Raw genomic sequence first — 22,658 nt, forward strand, 5'->3', positions numbered from 1 at the left:
CTCCATGTTACTTGCCTTCCTATGTACCCTGACTTCTCCACTTATTTACTATGTCACCTGATGCAAATTATGCAGCCTTCTGTGTCTCACATTCTCTAGCTGACCATCATGGTGTCAACCTCACAGCTCTGTTGCAAAGGTGAAATGAGTTAATACGTGTGATTAGATCAGTGCCTGGCATGTGCTCAGTAATGACTGAGCTGTTATTATCATTGTTGTTGTTGTTATGGCTAAGAGAATTATCATTGCAAACAGCCCTTACTAAAACCCAGGGAGGTGGTTATGATTACCTCCATTTTTATAAAGGAGGAAATGGAGGCTCGGAGAGGTTGAGAAAATTGCTTAAAGTCACACACGTTTGCTGCCGGTGCTGGTGTAAGACTCTTGATTCAAAGCCCAGCCTTCTTTCCACCCCTCACTCCCCACCCCAGCCTCTGCAATGAGACTATAAATAGACGTGTCTGATTCCGCAAAGATGGCTTCCTTACATTTCTAACTTCAAAGTGGCATAATAATTGTATGTAAAATTCTTTTGATCAAAAAAATAGCACCTCCAGAGAAGACGACTTGAAAAAGAACATCATTAATTTGTTAGGCATTTAGCTGAGATAAGACAAAGTCCTTTAATGTCCTAAAGGTCTTGGCGAGTCAAGCAGCTTAGGAAGACTGGCAGGATAGAAAGAAAGAGCACAAGAATAGGTGTCAGAAACTCGGGGATGAGTCCTGGCCTCTCTGCTCACTGCTATGAGGTCTTAGACAAGGTATGCGAGTTCCCTACTTCAAGTGACGGTTGTGAGGATTAAATAAGATAATGCTTGTTCCCACAATCTGAACTCTAGAGCTCTGGGGAAACACAAGCTATTATGTTTATCATCACAATCCAGGGGCCAGTAAAATCTGTTTCTTATGCACATAAGCTCAAAGGCAAAACTACCCAAACTTTTCTGAAATGATTCTTTAATAGATCAATGAGCTTGACTGAAATTCCCCAGCATATGACACCATTTCCATTCCTAGAAACCATGAGCTAAACAAGGAACACAAGAGGCTCACTCGCAAATTCCAGCGCTTTTTTCTTCTTTCTTCCTTTGGAACTCTGAAAGCATTCAAATACCATATCCTTTCATCTCATAAGCCTCCTTACAGAGATCGGATGAGGAACGCTTTTGTTCCAGGAGGACAAGACCTTGCATTTCATCTAACTGTTGTGAATGAGTGTAAATATTTTTCTCCCTAGACACTGCAAAACCTCGAGGGAGAGGGGGACTCATGCATATCCAACCTTTCTCACCTGAACACCAAAACATGAACTTCTCCACCCAGAAGAACTGAAGAAAAAGGGAATGATAAAGTGAGTAAATGGCACGTCTATACCCACCAGTCTGGATCTACTCTCAGCAGCAATCCCCCACCCCCTCATCACGTGTTAATTCATCAGCATAATCCATCACTTTTCCTGACTACAATCCCACTAAGCTTGTCTAACCCTTCACAACGATTTGCTACTGCTCTCCAAATACCTAATTGTTTTAACTCTTACATTAATTTCCCAACTAACTATAAATAAAGGAGTTCTAGTCCCCAAAGAATTAAATGGTGAGGTCTTCTGCCACCTTCCCATCCTTACTTCCAAAAAGGCTGAAATCGGATGATCAACCCTCAGATAGAAGTTAAGAGGACCAAACTCTTAAAAAAAAAAAAAAAACTCCAGAAAAAAAGATGTCCAAATAGTGACAGTATGAGGAATCCCCCTGCTCCATAGACACACACACACTGAAAAAAATCTGATTTGCAACCTAGTCACTCCATGGTGAGACCCACCAATGGACAAGCTGTGCTCACACAGATTCCAATCAGTGCACTGGGTCCTAACATTCAAACATGGGTACACTCCCCAGAATCACTAAAGACAGACAAAAACAGACAGAAAAAAAGGTGATTCTGAGAAAATGCAGAGGGCAGAATAATCTTGAAAACAAAAACAAAGAAAATACAACATTTGACTGATATTCTCAAAGGAAAAAAAAAAGAAATGAGTGCATCCATAATATAAGAAGAAATACTCAAATGAAATAGTAGACAGTGATTTAAAAAAAGGGTTCTTAGACATTAAAAATAAGATAGCTGAAATTTTTAAATATCAGTAAAAAGGCTAGAAGATAAAGTCAGGGAAATCTTTCAGAAAGTAGAACAAAAGATCAAGGAGATGAAAATCAGAAGGGGAAAGATAAGAAATTAGAGGTCCCATCCAGAAGGTAAAACATCTAAATAACAGGAGAGCCAAAAATATAGAATACTGAGGGAAAAAGTAATAAATGATAAAAGGCAAGTTTTGAAGAACTGAAAGGCATAAATCTTCAGACTGAAAGAGTTTACAAGGGTGGGAGGAATTGGGAAATTGGGATTGACACATATACACCATTGATACTATGTATAAAATAGACAACTAATGAGAACATATTGTATTGCACAGGGAACTCTATTTAATGCACTGTGGTGACCTAAACAGGAAGGAAGTACAAAAGAGAGGGGATAGATGTATATGTATAGCTGATTCATTTTGCTGTACAGTAGAAATTAACACAACATTGTAAAGCAACTATATTCCAATAAAATTTAATTTAAAAAATAAATAAAAGAGCTTACAAAGTACCCAGCATATGAATAGAAAAGGACCCACACTAGAGTGTATCACTGTAAAATTTCAAAATATGGAGATAATCCTAAAAGTTAACTGAAGGGAAAAGAATAGGTCACCTACAAAGTTCTGAGAATGGAAAAGGCATCAGACTTCTTAACAACAGAAGTAATACAACAGGAGAATAATGCCTTTAAAACTGAGTTTTAAAAATGAATTTTATTCTAGAATTCTACACCATCCAACCTATTGATCAAGATACATTTTCATATATGCAAGGATGGAAAAATTTACCTTTTATGCATCCTTTCTCAAAAAGCTACTGGATGATGTACTCCAACTAAAATGAGGAAGACTGGGATTTAAGAAACAAAGCACTGAACAGAATTTTCACGACAGTAGCTACTCAGGAAACCCAGAGAATAACTTCTCCAGATTGTTGCATAGGGGCTCCAGGAAGAAAGCCTGGCATGGAGGAATAGTAATTATATGTTGGAGCATACAAAAAAATATATTACAAGTTTGACAAAGATTCTGGAGAGTTTAACAAAAAATATCAATAGGCACTAGACAAAAATAAATGACAAGGTAGTTGTCAACTCCAGGAAAAACAAATGACTATACAAGAAAGGAGCAGTGGTCATATTTCACTGTTTGACTTAGTAGTGAAAAACTTTGTTTAAATCATAATATTATGAAACTTGACTACTGATTTAAACTAATACTGTTATATAACTTTATTGAGGGGATGGAGGGAAATGAATTGTGTGGAGAGTGAGGGATCTATCATATTTCCTCTTAAGTCAAGAAGTGAAAAAAAAAGTAGTAAATGTATATTTAGGAATAAAAGAGTAAATAGCAGAGAAACAGCCAAAATTGTTGTTGTATAAAAATATATAAATAAAGTATGTAAATATAAAATATACACCTCTAGGGAAGGGGACTAAGGAGTGGGAAAGACACTCCTACTTTTTCTTCATAAGCCTAATAGTATTTTCGGCTTTCAAAATTATGAATATGTATTACATTGATTAAAAAAATATATTTTAAAAATTAAAATTAAAAAATCTCTATGAATACAGAATGTAATCAATATAAAGGAAAACTGGAGATTGTAAGAATAAAGCTCAAATAAGTAACTGACCTCAAACCAAATGACCCTAAAACCCCACACTCATTTAAATTTTACACACTCTTAAAAGCATGCTTTCCTCTCACTTTGTAATTATACCACTTCAAAAAAACAGAAGTCCTACCATCATTGCTTTGATATTGCAAACAGACTACAAAACATCTGATGGATCTTCTAATTTCTCTGATTTATCACAGGAACAAACTGAAAGTACCTCTTTTACCAATATATTCATAACTGATCAAATTCTTAATTTGTACACTGTTCAAGCTTTTGGTCATTAGAGTATACATTAAATGCTTTGGTCTAATCAAACTAACATCTATTGTTTTTTACATTAATACTTATACACTTGACAAATATCCAAACAAAGCATAAAATTTATCCTTCCAATAAAGGCAATCGCTCAATTATGAATGACAGAATCAGCTTTAAGCTTTAAAAAAATACATACCTATACACTAATAGAATGTATTCTCCAGTTATAAATCTAAAACTTTTACTGAAATGATTCCAAACCCTCTCACAATTTCCTCTGAAGTTTGGCTTTTATATAAAAGCAGGCAACACACACAATTCCATTAGTTTTAAGTCTTCCAGAACCAGACGTGCTGAGGTTTACAAATAAGCAAGTTAGTACTATTCAAACCCGTGAGGGCTTCCCTGGTGGCGCAGTGGTTAAGAATCCGCCTGCCAATGCAGGGGACACGGTTCGATCCCTGGTCTGGGAAGATCCCACATGCCCCCGGAGCAACTAAGCCTGTGAGCCACAACTACTGAGCCTGTGCTCTAGAGCCCGCGAGCCACAACTACTGAAGCCCACATGCCTAGAGCCCGTGCTCCGCAACAAGAGAAGCCACGACAATGAGAAGCCCGCGCACCGCAACCAAGAGTAGCCCCCGCTCACTGCAACTGGAGAAAACCCGTGTGCAGCAACAAAGACCCAACGCAGCCAAAAATTAATTAATTAATTAATTAATTAAAAACAAACAAACACATGCCCTTCACTTATGGATAATAATGGCTACTTAGTATACACATAATCACCCCGCTTATTATGGTTTAGCTTTAAAAATAGACAAATTGATTTAATAAAAACCAATTCAAACTTGGCATTTAGGAAAAGTAATTTGTTTACCTCTGTTGGTTTGTAGCAGTCTACAAGAGCTTCCTAGAATGAAATACACAGAAGTTTTATTTTAAAATTCAGTATCATTTTAAAAGTGAAGTCAAAAATCATTTCATCTTTATAGTATTATTCATAACATGGTAAATCAATTTTTCATATTGACTACCTAGAACCACACTTTATTTCAGCATTTGTTGGTCCTCTGAAGATACAAAAAGTTGTACCCTTCCTTTGCAGGAATGTCTTGCACTCTTCAGAATACACACACACACACACAGAAGCACACACACATACCCGTCCTTCTGGCTGCCAATGTGGTTAATAATGAACCGGATACACTTAAGTTGAGACAGCCTGTAAGAGATGGTGACAATCACACTGCACGTGGAGAGTGAGAGCCTGGCTGTGATTTAACCACAGAGTAGCCTGTCACACCTCAGCAGGCTTTGGTTGTCCTCCCCTGGGAACCAAAGGGGGTGACCTGATGGCAGCCAAAGCCCCTTTCAAGTTCTTACTTTTAAGAAAAAAATTTTATGTCATTACATTTTTTATAGAACTGATGCCTGGTTTTTTGTTTATGTGTTTTTTGTACTGTAACTTTCAGAACTAGGATGCTATCTTCTCCCAGCTAAATTTACCAACAAGAGGTAAACATTAAATTGAGACTGTTCACCACTCAAGAGACACTAGCAATTGTTAACACATTAAACACATTCGAATGTGCCCTTTACTTGCCTTTAGTGATCATTTGCCATCAGTGATAACTAACAGCCATTAACAGTAATTATCAGTGAACATTAAGAACAATGGCAGGTCAAAGGTTAATTGGTTTTAGAAACTCCCAAATGCAGATTTATAAATGATAGATTTGACTTCCTTCGGGGAAGGGAAATAAATATTTTATTTTATTGCATCTCAACATCCACTGTATCAGGTGAGCATACTCCAATAAAGGTTATTTTATTAAATAGAATTATACAGTAAACAATCTTATCTAGAAATTAATTTCATGAATGATATAATCCACAACTGCAAGACCAGAAGCCTGCGCTTAGATACTCCAGTTCTAGCTCAGCCCCTCTCCTTCTCATACAACTATGGGACGTCACTTCCTTCTCTGGCAAACGGATCTTTGGAGAGAAGAAAGAAAGAACCATCTTTCTTGGAAAGAAAGAACCATCTTTTTCCCAAGAAGTTAAGGCTGGAGAAACTCATATCTGTAAGGTGCTTTAAGAATTGACTATAGTCAAGACCTGCCTTATCACCAGAGATGCAGTTTGTGAGGGTGAATACCCAGCATCCCATTGCTTTCTCTCTGCAAGTGGCCGTTGCCCGAGTGCCGCCCCGGGGCAGAATCAGTGCAAGCCAGCTCAGGAGACCCAAGTGGATTCAAGCATCCATCAAAGGTTCTAGATTTTGAACGCTGCTTACCCGTAATTTTAAAGCTCTCTCTTCTTCGCCGTCTGCATCAAGAAGATCGTCAATGTCAATTTCCACATCTGGCATTTCTTCTTCCTGGGGGGCAAATGTGGAAGCGTTCTATGTAGTGAGATACTACATTGTATCGAACCAATTTAGTTCAGTTATATAGATGCGTTGACGATTAAGCCGGGGCGGGGGGTGGGGGGAGGAGAGACTAGGAGGAAGGGGAAGAAAAGAAGAAGGAATGGGAAGTAGGAGATAGAGAGAAAGGCGGAAGCAGTAGAAAAAGGGAGGATGAGGGGGGAAGGGGAAGGAGGGAAAAGCAACCGAGGGAGGAGTAGGGAGCAAAGGAGACATAAGAGTCGCAAAGCGTAGAAAGTAACGCTACTTCAAAAATGACGATTTTCTACTTTCTGGCCAAAAAACTGCACATCTGAGTATGTAATGGGGGATTGGCAGATTATAGGAAGAGTAGTGAGACTTGCAGTTTCCTGCCCACCATCTACCCTTCCCTGATCTTTTTTTGGGGGGGAGGGGGGGAGGTCCGCATCTCCCTCCCGAGCTCTGGGTCTGGGAAAACCTGAGTGTGCCACGCATTTCTGAGGCAGGGCTCTTGGGTCAGTATCACCCCAACCCCAGTTACAGACTCAATCGAGACTAATGGGGGTTCTGGGAACAGAAGCTCTTTCAATAGAAGCGTCCCTGCTGGAGAGCCGGCTGAGGAAGCCTGTAACCTAGAAACTGCCGGCAACAATCGTGCAACCACGAAGGGAGAGCCTGACTCACGGTGGGCAGAGTGGGGAGAAATACGGAAAGAGGGTTCTGGATAACGTCACCGAGTCAAACCACTTCTGAAGCCCCCCGACATTCTAGTAAAGCCCCATTATTGTGAGTCAAGTTTCATATTCCTGCAGCCAAAGACATCCAGTCCATAACAGAGGGCAGGAAAGTCCAGCTGCAATGCGGTGACAGACCTCACTGATTTGGAATCTGCAGCTCCAACCCACAGTAGATCCTGGCTACCTCTCATTCTGTCTGTTACCTGATCTTCCCCACATCTCTGAGAACGCTGAGAGAAAATCGCATTTAGGACAGGGCTGTAATTTTGCATTTCCCCTTCCCACGAGAAGTCACCTGCAGGCCAACTCGTCCCAGCCACAGGGATGGCCGAGGAGTGTCTGCAGAAGCCATGGAGAAACCTGTGTGGGGGACACCTGTGTGGACTCCTGGCCTTAGCCACTCTGTGCCAGCTGTGTTGTCTGGTCTTCAGGGGCAAGGCTGACCTTCTGAGAACTTCCTTTCTGGTAAAATGCATTTATTAATAGTGCTCAACCATTCTCCTTCCCGGTCCAACACAAAAGTGACGACCCAAGTGTTTTGAGGAAATTGAGGAATATTATACACCACTGTGAATAATAATAAGAAATATATATATTGGTCTCTGCCTCCAGTTCCTGACACAGAGCTCCTAAAACCCTTGTAAATAGGGGTGCTGACTTTGTTTCTTTACTACGGTGAGATATGCAATCCATACTGGAAAGCTCAGATAAAGCAGAGGAAAACTGAACCCAAAGCAGAGGGGCAAGTCTAACATCTTAGTCTTATTAAGGTTAAAATCTCTTTTAAAAGTTTTAATAATAATACTAACAAAAAATGGGAAAAAGAAAAGCATATCTCCTGGGCTTCCCTGGTGGCGCAGCGGTTGAGGGTCCGCCTGCCGATGCAAGGGGTTACGGGTTCGTGCCCCGGTCCGGGAAGATCCCACATGCCGCGTAGCGGCTGAGCCCGTGAGCCATGGCCGCTGAGCCTGCGCGTCCGGAGCCTGTGCCCCGCAACAGGAGAGGCCACAACAGTGAGAGGCCCACGTACCGCAAAAAAAAAAAGAAAAGCAAAGCATATCTCCTTAGAAAATTCAAATGACCTTAGAACTAGGAAAGAACACTTCTTACTGGAGAGTAGGGACAGGAGTAAAATTAATGCATAATCACCTGGCTTCCAAGGATGTCAGGAAAACGGTACAGGGGTGGAGGTGTATCTGCCTATGGGAATATCTGACAGTATGTACCAGGCCTTGAGACTCAATCTACATATGGCAAATGAACACAGCATCACTGCCCTCCGCTAAGATCTGGCTGAGCTGCTGTGGCTTTCCCCTCCTTCACTAGACGCCATCCATCCCACACTTTCATCCAGCCAGTCTGTCTCTCAGACTGGCACAGAGCTGCTGTTTCAAATGAGATGCCATTTTTAAGCCCCATCCAGGGCAGAGCAGGGAGACGGGTACAGATGTGGCCTCCATCGGGGGGAGGATGCTGGAGGATCCCAAGGCTGTACTCCATTCAGGCAGGATGCTGCGCACTGCTTTCCTGTATGGGTACCGGCCTGCCTGGAGACTGTGTCCCCTCCACCCTGGCATTCTCTTGCCCCAGTGTGGCGTGTGCCCGACTTCCGATTTTGTGTATATTTGGAATTGTGGCTGAAAGTAAGACTGCAGGGGGAGAGGGGAGTCATTTAGGGAGCCACCAACAGTGGTACAGCTCTCAAGGGTCTGCCAGACTTTCCACAGTGAAAGGACCAGGGGGAACTGAAACACCAACAAAGAAATTCACTGGATTGCAGAACAACTGGCAGCCTATGAACACAGGTTGCAGCTGGGAAGCTGGAATGTGGATAAATCACACATGGACCATGTGGACCCTCCCCAGGCCAAAGAATGCTGAAGCCACGGCAATCCAGCCTCTGGAGCAGCGCCGGGCACACGTTGTGTGTGTATTCTAGCAAGTGTGGCTCAAGATTAATTCACCTACGTCTACGGCTTGGCGTGGCTTTAATAACCACCGTGTGAGGTCAAAGTACCCAGAGCCGATTTCAGCTGACTCTGTTCAAGAAAAGCCAAGCAAAAGCGATAAACCCGCAAGTATCAATCTGTGTAACAGTCTATACAGCCTCCCCCTAAGTTCCCCCACTCCTCCCCCAAAACCGTCAATTGGGTTCAGCATTTATACGTGGTTTGGGCACCAAGTATGTATTTATGTCATGGTTAAATGAAATCAAGCAGAGGAAGCAGGTTGTAGAAACTGTTCAGGTCATCACAGCTAAGGGGAGCTCTGTGTCTGCTGTTCTGAAAGGAAATAAAAGAATAAGCGAACAATGCCCCCAGCAGAACAGCACAGCCATGGGTTTCCCTGCAAACATCGTTCAGCTTTGAAGCCCTGCCAAATTCGGTCAAACAGGCTTTTACTTGCATAGCAGAGTCGCACCCACGCAGCAGCATCTGCAATTAGGTGTCCTCTCAGCACGACTGCACTGGGCTCTCCCACAGGCGCTGACCACATCTGACCCATTTTTCCCAACCCTTGAGGTCTGGGCTGTATTTCAGTTTAAATTCGCTAAGATGAAATACAGTTAAGAATCCAGTTCCTCAGTCACCTTAGCCACATTTCAGGGCTCAGTTGCCACACGTGGCGAGTGACTGCTGCACCAGACAGTGCAGACACGGGGCCTTTCACACGGCTGGACGGGACGGCCCTTGAGTCCACTCACCCTCTGGCCCAGACAAAGCAAAACCTCCTCCCCTCTCAAAGGAGCTTGACAGAAATAAAGAAAACAGCTAGCATCGCAAGGTCACTACCAGGCCCCAAGGGCATGTGGCTGGGAAACCCTGGGCTAGGCTTGATGCAAAACAAGTATTCACTGGCTGAGTAATTACAACAAATCACTAGACGTCGGCATTTTCTCCCAACCTATGAGTTTCTCATTACCCCCACCCACTTCTCTCAGAGGCCAGGAGGAGGTCAGGCTCAGCCAGGAGCGTGGAGCAGGGTGGGTTCTGAAGGTCGGCGATACTGAAACCAAAGCCCCACTGAGGACATAGAGATGGGGGACATGGAGGTGCATGTAGGCAGAAAAGACCTATCTAGTATCAAGCATAGAATCCTGTGTATATTTGGTATTAAATATTTTTAATGAGTGTAGCAATAGTCCAAATTCAATTGTTCTCTTGAGCTCTATCTTCTGTATAAAGCAGTATCACTGAATAACCTTGGTGATAGATCAAATCACTTACCAGGGAGTGACTACACCCACAGCCTACTCTGGTTTGCCAGAATCTAGCTGTGTTTGGGGGATCTCCCCACGTTAAAAATAGATCTGCAAACAGGGGCTCTGGTGACAAAAACGAAACAACCTCTTAGGAATGGCCGGGGTAAGTCACCAGCTAACAGCATCCTATATTCACCTTCCTGTCGATACCCACAGAATGAGGCCCTTGACCATGTCTGTGCATCTTTCTGGTTGTACATCGCTGAGCATCCACCATACACGAGCGCTGTATCAACACTGTGAGGCCCTGCTCTGGAGGGGCAGCCGAAGCATAGAAACAAATGATATCCAATGGCACCAAAAGACAGAGACAAACCCAAAGTGCTTTATGATTAAGGAAGGGGAAAACTTCCTCCTGGGGCAGGCGGGGAGGGTTTCACAGAGGAGAGAGCATGTAAGCTGGCCTTGTGGAACGGCAGGATTTGGATAGGTTTAGAGGGGGAGAGAGAGCACGCAAAAGAGGCAGAATGGTATACACAGAAGGCAAAATACAAGGGCTGTTCTAAGTACAGGGTGTAGAAAGGTCCTTGGCCTGGAGCTCAGACAGCTCTGGGCTATGAATGTTAATGACTATGAAAGCCAGAATGAGAGCTGAGGCAGGTGGGGTGCTATAAGGACTAGTGAGGAGTGCGGCAAACAAGAGAAAGCATGCCCCAAGGAAAGGCAGCAAAAAGCAAAACAAAACAACCCTCCATTTCCAACTATTGTAACCTTTTAGGAACACATGCTCTATGCTGCCAGATTTTCCAAGTTTTCAGAAAAGCTGAAAATACAGATTTTTAATGTTAAAATCTTTTTTTTTTTAAGTTGGTTTACAACTATTTAAAATATTGTGAAAGACAAACAAAATCCATCAGCCTTCATGCTGCCAGTTTCTCCTCAGCCTGCAGAGACTGTAGCCAATGAGGGCTCCAGAGCAAGGGTGAGAAACGCTGGGAGAGCTGGCCCAGCAGCAGGGCCCCGGGAATGAGGAGGGGGCAGGGGAGGCTGCTGAGAGGTGGCCATCCCGTGGGAGGTATCAGGGCCTGGATGCCAGCGGTGGCAAGAATGGAAAGATTTTAAACAGTGATTTTAAACAGAAAGGGAAAAGGGATGGAATTTGGAGATGAACTGGATGTTGGAGGAGGGAGAAAGGAAAGGGAGGAGGAAGGTGCAGGTTTTGAGCCCGTGAGGTTTTGGAGAAACATAGTGACAGAGAGCACGCCTGGGACCTCAGAGACACTCACAAACCAACAGGCAGTTCAGAGGGAAGCCACCTCCAGCAGTCACCGACCCTATGCAGAAGGGGGACCCCATGCTGCCACTGCACAGGGACACATGGTAGCGCCGAGGCCAGAGGCACAGCCCGGCGCAGGCAGGACCTCAGCCGGGCCTGCGACCACCCAGGGCTCAGGCACCAGGATACAGTGATGCAACGAGTATTGTGCTCCCAAAACAGAAGGCCTGCGGTGAAAACACACATGCACATTCACACACACTTCCAATTCGCCAGAAAATTCACACCACGAACCCCGTCAAGTGTGGCGTCAGCTGTTAAAAAATACAAATGCTTGGGCTTCCCGGGTGGCGCAGTGGTTGAGAGTCCGCCTGCCGATGCAGGGGACGTGGGTTTGCGCCCCGGTCCGGGAAGATCCCACATGCCGTGGAGCGGCTGGGGCCGCGAGGCAGGGCCGCTGAGCCTGCGCGGCCCGAGGCCGTGCTCCGCAACGGGAGAGGCCACAGCAGTGAGAGCCCCACATATCGCAAAAAAGTAACAGCACAACAGTTTGGCACTATCTTTTAAACTTTAAGTATTCATACACTTTAACCCAGAAATTCTCCTTCTAGGAATTTGCACCTACGTATGTACACAAAAATATATATATACGAAAATGTTGGTTATCGTATTGTTCATAATAAATACAATGATTAAATAAGTTATAGTAGGCAGGAATGCTGATGCTAAAACAGCTTGAAAATGGATGATGGTTTTCACGCTCCACAACACACAGCTTAAGGGCTCCCCGAAAGTGACAGTGGCTCACAGTTCTCTGCATCTCTGTCCCAAGATAAGGACGTGAAGGACCGTGAGATTAGAGTGCGGTGGACACCGTGGCAGTGAAGGAGAAACGTGCGCAGCAGGGGTCGGGGTCGGGGGACACTGGCCTATTCTGACAGCCCACACTCCCCAGGGCTCCCCTCCACAGGCCTACAGGGAAAGTGGTGTAGGAAAAACCTAAGAAGAACAGAGGCACACCGCCTCCCAGGGACTATGTGAGTATTATTATTTTCTCTGTGAAAATATTTACATTTCATGTTTTCATTTTAATGACAACCCAAAAACATTTCTATAAGCAAGCACATTTATTCTAAGAATCGTCTGGATGACGATTCTATAATCAGATCAGCCCTGTGTTTATCATCAAGCAGAATTAGGTTAATGACCTAATGAAAAAAAGGCCAAAGAGTAGATTTAATGCATAACTGACTTACTTATTCACACCAAGTGAAGCCCGAAGCCATCGCTCAAAGGACTCTGTGCTACCCCCAACTGTACCTAATTCCTCTCACAGAAAGAATGACTTCAGCCGTCCCAGGTGACTGACGTTGGACATTTGAGTTCCGTTGGTTGGTTACTTTGTGTTTAATTCGCAATTTTGATTTTGTAATCGGAAGAAACATAGCATAAAGAGTTTTCATTTTAAGTGGTACATATTTAAATATTATCGTATTAAACCTTTAAATCAGCCCTGGAATCTGCAAGAAATTTTTTCTACTTAAAAAGGAGCCCAGCCTACCCTATGCGCATCACTGTGGAATATCAGAACATTGGGGACGAAGCGGAGATCTGGGAAGCTTTCAGGAGGAAAACAGGGCACACACAGAAGGACAGAGAATCAGCGTCACCAAGATTCCCAACGCAACGTTGTGAGCTGGAAGCCGAGGGAACAATCATTCCAAAATCCTGAAGGGAAACGATTTCCAACCTGGACGCCTACGTCCTCCCAGACTGTCGACTAGGAGTTAGAGAAAAACTATAGACATTTTATGACACATCAGGCCTAATATCTTATATGTTTACCTCCCATTTCAGGGAGAAGTGCTCCAGTGAAACAAAGAAATAAACTAGGAAAGTCACCTGAGGCTGTGGACCATGAAGGCCAGAGGGCATAAACAAATCAAGACTGAGCGGGGGGCTTCCCTGGTGGCGCAGTGGTTGAGAGTCCGCCTGCCGATGCAGGGGACACGGGTTCGTGCCCCGGTACGGGAGGATCCCACATGCCGCGGAGCGGCTGGGCCCGTGAGCCGTGGCCGCTGAGCCTGCGCGTCCGGAGCCTGTGCTCCGCAACGGGAGAGGCCACAGCAGTGAGAGGCCCGCGTACCGCAAAAAAAAAAAAAAGCCTGAGCGGGAAGGCTTAAAGAGCTGGGAAGCTGCGTGAAAGGAGAGGAGATGAGCCTATTTTTAATACGGGCATGGGGTCCGCTGCCTGATGGGCACACATCTACTGGGCCACTTCGCGGGGCTGGGGCAGGAGAGGCCTTAAATGGAACTAAAATGGGGTAAACAATTGTAGGTCATTCCAACTTCAACACCGGCGAGTGGCTCCATCCCACGTTACTAACATGTCCCTAATACACGCCTGTTTTAGAAGTTAAACAACCTTCAAAGGCTGAAGCTTGCTCAAACAGCAAAATCCCCCAAAGTCCTCCTCTAAAAAGATTAAAATATCCTGACTGAACTTCATCCTATGATGAAGTGAAGGGATGGTTTAAATAGTGCAGAGAGGCTGCTGTCCTTGCTGCCCAGGAGAGCAGGTCTGGATGCCCCTTTATACCACACTCCCCACAGCTAAGGTTCATTTCTGGGGCATCAGCACATACAAATGACAGCTGCAGCAGAAAGCAGAAAAGCCACAGGGCATGCCCTGTCCCGAGCGCCCCCCTTTCCTCCTGCTTAAGAAAATACACTGTGATACCACTGACGTTATTTTACAAACACCCAGAATATGTTTTAATTTTTTGATAGTTCACTACCTTTATTTGGTCCTTTCACTATTATCATTGAACCAATAACTCGGGACACATCCTCGTGTCACAGCAGCCCAGTTGAGGACTGTCACCCTAACAATCAACAATATAAAACAAATGCCAGCTCAGAGATATAAAGATCCACACTACTGGTCACGTGAAAATCCATGTGACATCTATTTACTGAGGACCTGCTATCTTCCAGAAACTTTCTAGACGCCGGGGATAAAGAATGAACAAGTGACAAAAATACTTGCTCTCACGGAGATTAAACCCTGATGGAGGGGGACTCCCCTGGCAATGCAGTGGTTAAGAATCCGCCTGTCAATGCGGCAGACACAGGTTCGAACCCTGGTCCGGGAAGATCCCACATGCTGCGGAGCAACTAAGCCTGTGCACCACAACTACTGAGCCTGTGCTCTAGAGCTCTCGAGCCACAACTACTGAGCCCACATGCCACAACTACTGAAGCCCGCACGCCTAGAGCCCACGCTCCGCAACAAGAGAAGCCACTGCAATGAGAAGCCCGCACACCGCAATGAAGAGTAGCCCCCGCTCACCACAATTAGAGAATGCCTGCACACAGCAACGAAGACCCAATGCAGCCAAAAATAAATAAATAAAATACATAAATTTATTTTAAAAAAAAACCCCGATGGGAAAGACAGACAATAAACACCTAAGTACAATATATGATGTAGCAAATGGTAACACATATTTTCAAGAAAAAACAGCAGAGGAGAGGGAAAGGGGCTAATACAAGGGCTGGAATTTTAATAGGGTGGTCAGAGTAGTGAGAGAAATATCTGAATAATAGACCTGAAGAAGAACCGTGCTGAAACCTGAGGCAAGAGCACCGAAGGGGAACAGAGCAGGTGCCCAGGTGAGTCTGAGAAGCAAGGTTCCCAGGGTCACTGCAGTGGACTTGGGGTAGGGCCCCTGTAAAGACTCTGACTTGGACGCCGACTGAGACAGAAGCCTCTGGGGGTCTGAGCAGGGCATGGCGTGACCTGATTTTCTTTTTTTTTTTAACATTTTTATTGGAGTATAATTGCTTTACAACGGTGTGTTAGTTTCTGCTGTATAACAAAGTGAATCAGCTATACGTATACATATATCCCCATATCCCCTCTGATTTACCTTTTACAAAGGCTCACCCTGGCTGCGTTGGGAAGAAAGGGGCTGAGGGCATAGGCAGGACCACTTACAAGGCCACAGAAATAACTGCGTAAGAGATGACACTGGCTTAGACCAGGGCAACTGCACAAAATGTATTCTGTTCTTATTTGGGTCACTGCTAATCCAAACCTCCAAGGGCCAACTCCTCTATGTGCAGCTGCACCGGTTAACAAGGGGGGATGAGGCGGAGCGTTTTGCGAGGAGTAGGCCTCAAGGCCCCCTGTTGAGCTCGGTGGGTGCGATGGTGGGTGTGAGCCGTTGGCAGTGAGGGAGGGCACCTGGCGAGGGTGCCCAGGCTGAATGTTAGGGGAGACGACCTAGATGCTGCCTGAGAAAGCGTGGAGCCAGCTGAGGGGCTCTCTCCAGGCTGCACCCCGGTTTCCTTCCCTACCCTCCATGCACGCTGCTCCCCTTCCACAGGGCAGCCGGGGTGGGGGCCTCCTCCACCCCCAAATCTCTGCCCTTCCTAAAACATTTAGCAATTCGCTTGAACAAATGATTGTCTCTGGAGAGATCATCATAACTCTCCAAACAAGGATTTTAAAAAAGGACTCAGAGTCAGGGCAGAAAGGGTTATATGTCCCATCCTTGGTCCCAGGAGCTCATGAGGCCACATCCTTCTGTGATAAAAGGACACCAGGGAGATCTGGGTCAGACCCTGCATGTTCCCACACAGGCCTCAGGCAGCTCTGCTTCTCAGCACATATGATACCCCTCCGGCAGGGGACACATAGTGGTGGGCCCAGTGCGCGGAGTTTGGAGAGAGACAGGGCCGGGTTTAAATTCTGTCCCTCCCCCTTACAACTGGCGTGCGTGGGGCAAGATAACTCACCTCCCTCACCCTGTCTCCCACACCTGTAATTCTCAGGGCTGGATAAGAAGCTGGCCTGAAGGTGTCTGGCCAGGTAGTGCAAACTAGCAAATGGTTAACATGACCTCAGAAGGTGCTCACCTGACTGGGCACTTTTGATCACTTCATTCCTCTTTAAAAATAAATAAATAAAGTTCAATGTAAATGTCTCTTCCAAGAACTCTTTCATTCCTGATGCCTGAAAATGGTAAGTAAAGACCTAGCACATTGACAACTTGTTCAAAAACCTAAGAATTAAGAGGAGAAAAAAAAAGAAAAAGAAAAAGAAAATGTAAGCAAAAATCCCCAGATGCAGAGCTTTCTGGAAACAATAACACTTGGTTCTGCATTTCTGCATATGAACATTAAAGATGCACAACTGGTTGCTAACAATGCCAAAGTGACAAGAAAACTGGGAGGCTGTCCCTAATAAGGTATTTGAAAATAAGGGATGGCTAAGGCATATCATAAGGATGACAGGGACAACCTTCTTAGCCACGGCATACCTGAGGACAGTGGGGACAGGATATCCTAAAGGCTCTGGCTACAACAGATGGTCAACCACCATCCTCATGCTCCCTGGGCTGACTGACAGCACTGCCTGGCCTCTGACCCTCTCATCTCCATGGCAGCACCTACATCCTGAGGAACACCACATGTAAGCTCCCAAGTGGGTACCGAGGGAGCGGAGGACACAGACATTAGGACACCATGAAAAGACAGGAGGGACCGGGCAGCTCCAAAACATAATACGAACAAGGCAACTCAGCAATGATCTCAAATTAGTCCTGGACTGCAGGCAATGAATGAGGACACTGGGGAAGAATAAAGTAGTGTGCCAAAGGACAGGGCTGGTGTCGTCCAAGGAGAGCAAGCGGCAATGGCCGTGCAGTTTGTCTCCAAGAAGTCACACTTGGCTATGACCCGCTTCCCATCCATTCAGTGATCTGGCCAGGAATGTCTTCTGATACAAGATAGTATACACTCACCTTTGCAGTAGAACTGCTTAGGGACCAAGCAAAACTTTTTAGGCTGGAGACCCTCAATTTACCCCCAGGGTGTCACAAAGGCAATAATAACACAAAGTCTGGTACAGCCCAATTCTTAGAGAAGGCAGTTCTCCCAGCTACCAAAACTTTCACTGAATCATTCCGATGGGAATATGGAGTCACTGTGATTTCCTGAACACGGAACACTGAATCCAGTCATTTTCCAGCTCCTGTCTTGGGAAGGCTCCTAAATGAGCCAAATGTCTTCAGGACTGACAGGTGCGGAGAAGTGCAAGACTGAGAAGATGATGTGGAAATGCCACTTGGAAGAGATGCCAGGCACCGAAAAGAAATTGTGATTTCCACATGGAGACTTCCAGGTACAGACGGGTAGCCACGGTGAAGATGGAATTCGAAAGACTTGGTGAAAGGAGCTATCAAATCACGAGAAGACGTGGAGGAACCTTCATGCATATCACTAAGTTAAAGAAGCCCATCTGAAAGGACTACATACTGCATATGTATGTCATACTGTATGACATTCTAGAAAAGGCAAAACCATGGAGACAGTAAAAAGATCAGTGGATGTCAAAGGCTCACAGGAAAGGAGGGTTGAATGGGTGGAGCACAGGGCATTTTTAGAGCAGTGAAATCACTCTGTATGAAACTGTCATGGTGGATCCATGTCATTACTGTCAAATCCCACAGAATGTACAACACACAGAGTGAACCCTAATGTAAACTATGGACTTCAGTTAATAATAACGTATCAATATTGGCTCATCAATTTAACAAATATACCAGACTAGATACCAGTTGTTAATCACAGGGGAAACAGAGGGAGGGGCGGGGACCGTGAGAGGTGTATGGGAGTTCTGCACTTTCTGCTCAGTTTTTCTATTAATGTAAAGCTGTTCTAAAAATAAAGCCTACTGATTAAAAAAGAGAGAGAAAGACTACTGTTTGGTGGTGACAACACATAGCAGTGTGAGAGGCTGACCCTCCCGTTAATGGCCATGTGAATCCTTATTACAGTATACGGAGGTGTAAAAGGTCCCAAGTGTGAGTCAAACTATGACATTCAGCCAACTTAGGTGCATCCAGGCACTAAGCTCCACCACAGACCAGGATGAGGGTGTAGGATGAGGACCCTGGGGGCAGACTAAAAGGAGCCTGATCGGCCTGAGTGGAGGGTTCAACTTCATGCTGAAAGGGCCACATCGGTGTCAGAGGGTACATGAGCCCAACTGCCATTGGCTAAACACCAGTCTCAGGGAGACAGGCCAGCCCTCTCGTCCCCCCTTAAAAGTCATTTAACGAGAGTTTCCGTGAGAACTCAGCAGACCAAAGGGAGAGCTGCTCTATAATTAGCATAATAATTTACATTTAATGAGGGCTTACTCTGTGTAGGCAATGTGACTATTCAAGGATGCCTTGCCCCCTGACCCCTCCTCTCCCTCTGTCCCCACCATCAAATCATCACCAAGTCTATCAATTCCACCGCTTAACTGCCTCCTGAACCTGCACTTTTACCACCTCCCAAGTCTAAGCTAAATCATCTCTTGCCTAAATTATTCCAGGACTCTCTTAATGGCCTCCACACAAGCACTCTCATTCCCCCTCCAAATAGTTTCCAACTTTGAGAACACAAATCTGTCACTGCCCTGCTGAGAACGTTTAGCGGTTTCCCATCGTTCTTAAAACCCAAATTCTTAACACAGCCTACCAGGCTCTGGATGCCGGGCCCCTGGCCTCCTCTCCAGCCTCATTTAATTCCTCCTCACACTCCCCACTTAGGCCTCCACAGGGCCTTTGCACATGCTGCGTGCATATGTGATATGCAATACTCATTAGCTCAGCGATTACTTCCTTGGTCTCCCTTGTAACGAGGTCCCCTCCCCACCCCTGAAAAGTGCGTTCCTAACATCATGCATCTCTCCTTTGTGCACTTATCAACAGATAAAATTTACATCTGTTGGTCTCCCTCCCTAAACTCCAAGTCCATAGAGCAGCACCTTGCACAGGGCCTGGCACACAGTAAACCCTTGATAATCATTTTCTGAGTTTAAAGAGTGAACAGTTCCCAGAGGTGGGTATTATTATCATCTCTATTTTACAGATGGAGTGTGTCAGGGTCTTGACCAATGGGGCTGATAGGTTTAGTTTCAAACCTGGACAACCTGACCCAAGACGTGTGCTCTAACGTCTTTCAGGATGAGACACTGTTGGGGAAAAGCTCTCTCCCTTTGATTTCCGTGACCTTTGGAGCAGCGAGGGAGAATGGCAGAGCCTTGTCAGTGGTGGGGGGCCAGCAGCCAGGGAGCCCTCCAGGCACTTGGCACATCAGAAGCAGCCGGGGCACCCACGGCAATCTGGAAGCAACTCTAAATTTCCACAGACCACACCCTTTGTGAGATAGAAGCAAATGGACTCAGGGTTTTAGGGCAAGTCTGGGAATGACTAACCATTTCCAGAGAACATGCTAAACCGCCAGCTGGAGGCCTGGGCCTCACCTGTTACAAATCCTATGGAGGTTTTTTGATTTAGACATTGCTGTTCTCTGAGTCTGTTACATCTGCACCTGAGGGGACTGTCCACAGGGCGGGAGCCAGGGGCTGGGCCAGTGCCCACTACCCTCCAGTCAGTAGTGAGAAAGGAGTGCTCCCCAGGCTGGAAGCTGGAACTGGATGGATTTCCTTAGGGTTCAAAGGATAAGCCTAAGTCTGGAGACTTGGGTAGAGAAGGGTTCAAGGTTACTGAGAAAAAAAAAACCTCAACTGTTCTGTAAAAGCGAGTAATTAGGACCCTGACATCAGGAGGGGCGGCTGTGATGTATCGCTAAGTCTCCTGGGGCTAAAATCGAGTTTCTTTAAGATCTGATATTTGGAAACTTACGGGGTTTTAAAATGTATGTCCAGTAATTGTTTATTATTGTTCTCCTACAAAAGTACTCAATTTTTAAAATGTCAGCTGGTTGCAACCATGCCACTGAAGATTTAAAGTGTACTTGAAGAGAATTTTAAAGTGTGCCTCAGAGACTCAATGTGGGACGGCAAAAGAAATCAAAGGTTGGGAAACCCCAAGTGCACGATGAAAGCAGGGGGAACGAGCAAGAGCTCCCTTCTCCAACTGTTGATTCCCCACTTGGAGAGATTTTTCCAGAGCACTTCTCAGCTAGAAACTTGAAGGTCTCTTTCTCAAGTCATGATGCATAGAATACCTGCCCCCGAAGCCCCCTGTGGAGGTGCAGATTCCTGGGCACCCCCGTCAGGGTCATCTGGACCCTAACGTGTAGGGGGGAACTCAGAAGCCCCACAGGTAACCGGAGCCCAGGGGAACTGAGGCCAATTACAGCTCGCAAACCACTGCTTCAGGAGGTTCTGAGTGTCTTCTAAGATAGTGACAACAAAAAAAGGAAAAGCCTTTCCTTGTCTGTGGTGACTGATTTCCACAGTCCTTTAAAAACCTTCATTCTACACTGGCTGCCTACCAGGGGCTGGGCAAGGGCTGGGTGCTGAGGACTAGACCACGAACAAGATGGGAGACCCACACCTGTGCACAGAGGATGCTGACGGAGGCAGGTGGCCGCTACCCAAAGGCACGCTGCCGCTTGGCCGTGGCAGCAAAGCTCAGCTAAGCAAGCGGGAGCCAGCCACCCTGTCCCGACCAAATCAGGGGCCCGGGAGGTTCTCTCCAGGCCCAAGGCCACCGCTGCTCTGCTGCTGCTCAGGACCCTCTGCAAACAGATGGCACTGCTGCGATCACCTGAGGGTTTCCCAACTCCTGCCCGGGCCTCTATTTTGAAAATGAGTTCCCAAAAAGCCATCTTCCATAGCTTTTGTAATTGTGCAGGTCTTAAACACAGGAGAATGCCCAGGATAAAGGAAGCTACGGCAGGGGAACTTGAGCCATCCACCAGCCCTCACCAAGGAGCTGCCCTCCTCCCGCGGGGGATGGAGGTCATCTGACAACAGCGCAGCCAGAGCAGGGTCTAACCCAGGGCCTCCACCGCATCGACCGTGGCAGTCAGGGGACAGATGTCACAGGCAGATTGCTTCCACATTGGAAAGCGATACGTACCACCAGACATCCCATAACAGCCTGGAATTCAGCAATCTGCCCACCTACAAAGCAGCCCTTTAACTTTTGGGCCACCGGCCCCCTTCTCCCTCACTTCACAGATCCCAGGGATGGGGTTAACATCCAATTCAATTCAAACACGTGGTGCCTTTTACACGCAAGCCAAGTGCCCTCTGGAGCCACAGGTCTGCTGGAGCAGCTTCTGGAAGCGGGTGCTGGTGAGAATAGGTCCACGGTGGAACCTCTTAGACAAAGGACAGGGAATAGAAAGCAGTCTTCACCTGAACTGAACCTGCAGCGGGTCCAGTTTAAATTCTCAGGCGGGGCTGAGGTTTCACCCTGGACTCCTCTCCTGACTTTCTCTCTCCCACAGAAATACTCCCCCATCCTCCACTTGTAAGTGGCCGGAGGAAGGCAAGTTCGGCTGCTAATCCCCGAAACCCCCCCACCCCGGGGCAGTCCTTCTAGGACAGTTTGAATCGTTCCCCCAGGCTACGTGTCCGGGAACTAAAGCGGTGAAGCAAGCAGCAGAAGTTCAAGGCTTAGTCAGTGGTGAATGGAAGGTTACTAGGTTTATGTGGCACCGCGGGCAGGGGAGGGGAGGACGCCCAGGCTTTCCTGAAACATGGAAATTCTCATCTGTCTTCCATAAATGCTGTGCCCTGATTATGACAGAGCTTCCCCTTTACGATAACAGCTTTGTAACTTAGACCCTGGGCAAGTCACATACAATTCCAGTAATCCCCAAAACTCCAATTCTGTTACTCTGATTGTCACAAAGTAAACTTCAACTAGTGAGGCAGCAGGTTGTCACCTAACCTCCATTTGTGACTTTAGCTACTGGAACAGACACTCATCTGAGATCACAAATATTGGCAGATGGAACAGAGGCAGGGGTGCCATACTTTTTCATTTTAACAAATGAATGGATTGAACTACAGATTTATTTTTCAAAGGAAAAAAATGGTGACAAATAACAAGGGGGGCAAATTTCTTGCATTTACTACGTTTTTATTCCCAGAAAGGTGCTGAATGGTCTAATCTTTCCCCAAAGCTTTATTTTGTCCTGAGCAGAGAACAATTTGGACTGAAGATGATACACTCAAAACCACCTTACCAATTTTTTCAAA

The 22,658-nt window shown here is 45.7% G+C and overlaps 1 protein-coding gene across 1 annotated transcript in view; it reads right to left on the reverse strand.

The window, feature by feature from the left end:
• PPP1R14C (protein phosphatase 1 regulatory inhibitor subunit 14C) overlaps positions 1-22,658 on the reverse strand; it is a 91,103-nt gene that overhangs the window by 16,470 nt on the left and 51,975 nt on the right. The window contains exons 2-3 of the mRNA XM_007458750.1: positions 6,331-6,414; positions 4,909-4,941 (exon numbers count right to left, since the gene is read on the reverse strand). Coding sequence (XP_007458812.1) covers positions 4,909-4,941; positions 6,331-6,414 — 117 coding nt within the window. The remainder of the gene's footprint in view (positions 1-4,908; positions 4,942-6,330; positions 6,415-22,658) is intronic.

This window comes from Lipotes vexillifer, unplaced genomic scaffold (assembly GCF_000442215.2).
Source record: "Lipotes vexillifer unplaced genomic scaffold, Lipotes_vexillifer_v1.1 scaffold639, whole genome shotgun sequence".
In the NCBI taxonomy this organism is placed as follows: domain Eukaryota; kingdom Metazoa; phylum Chordata; class Mammalia; order Artiodactyla; family Lipotidae; genus Lipotes; species Lipotes vexillifer.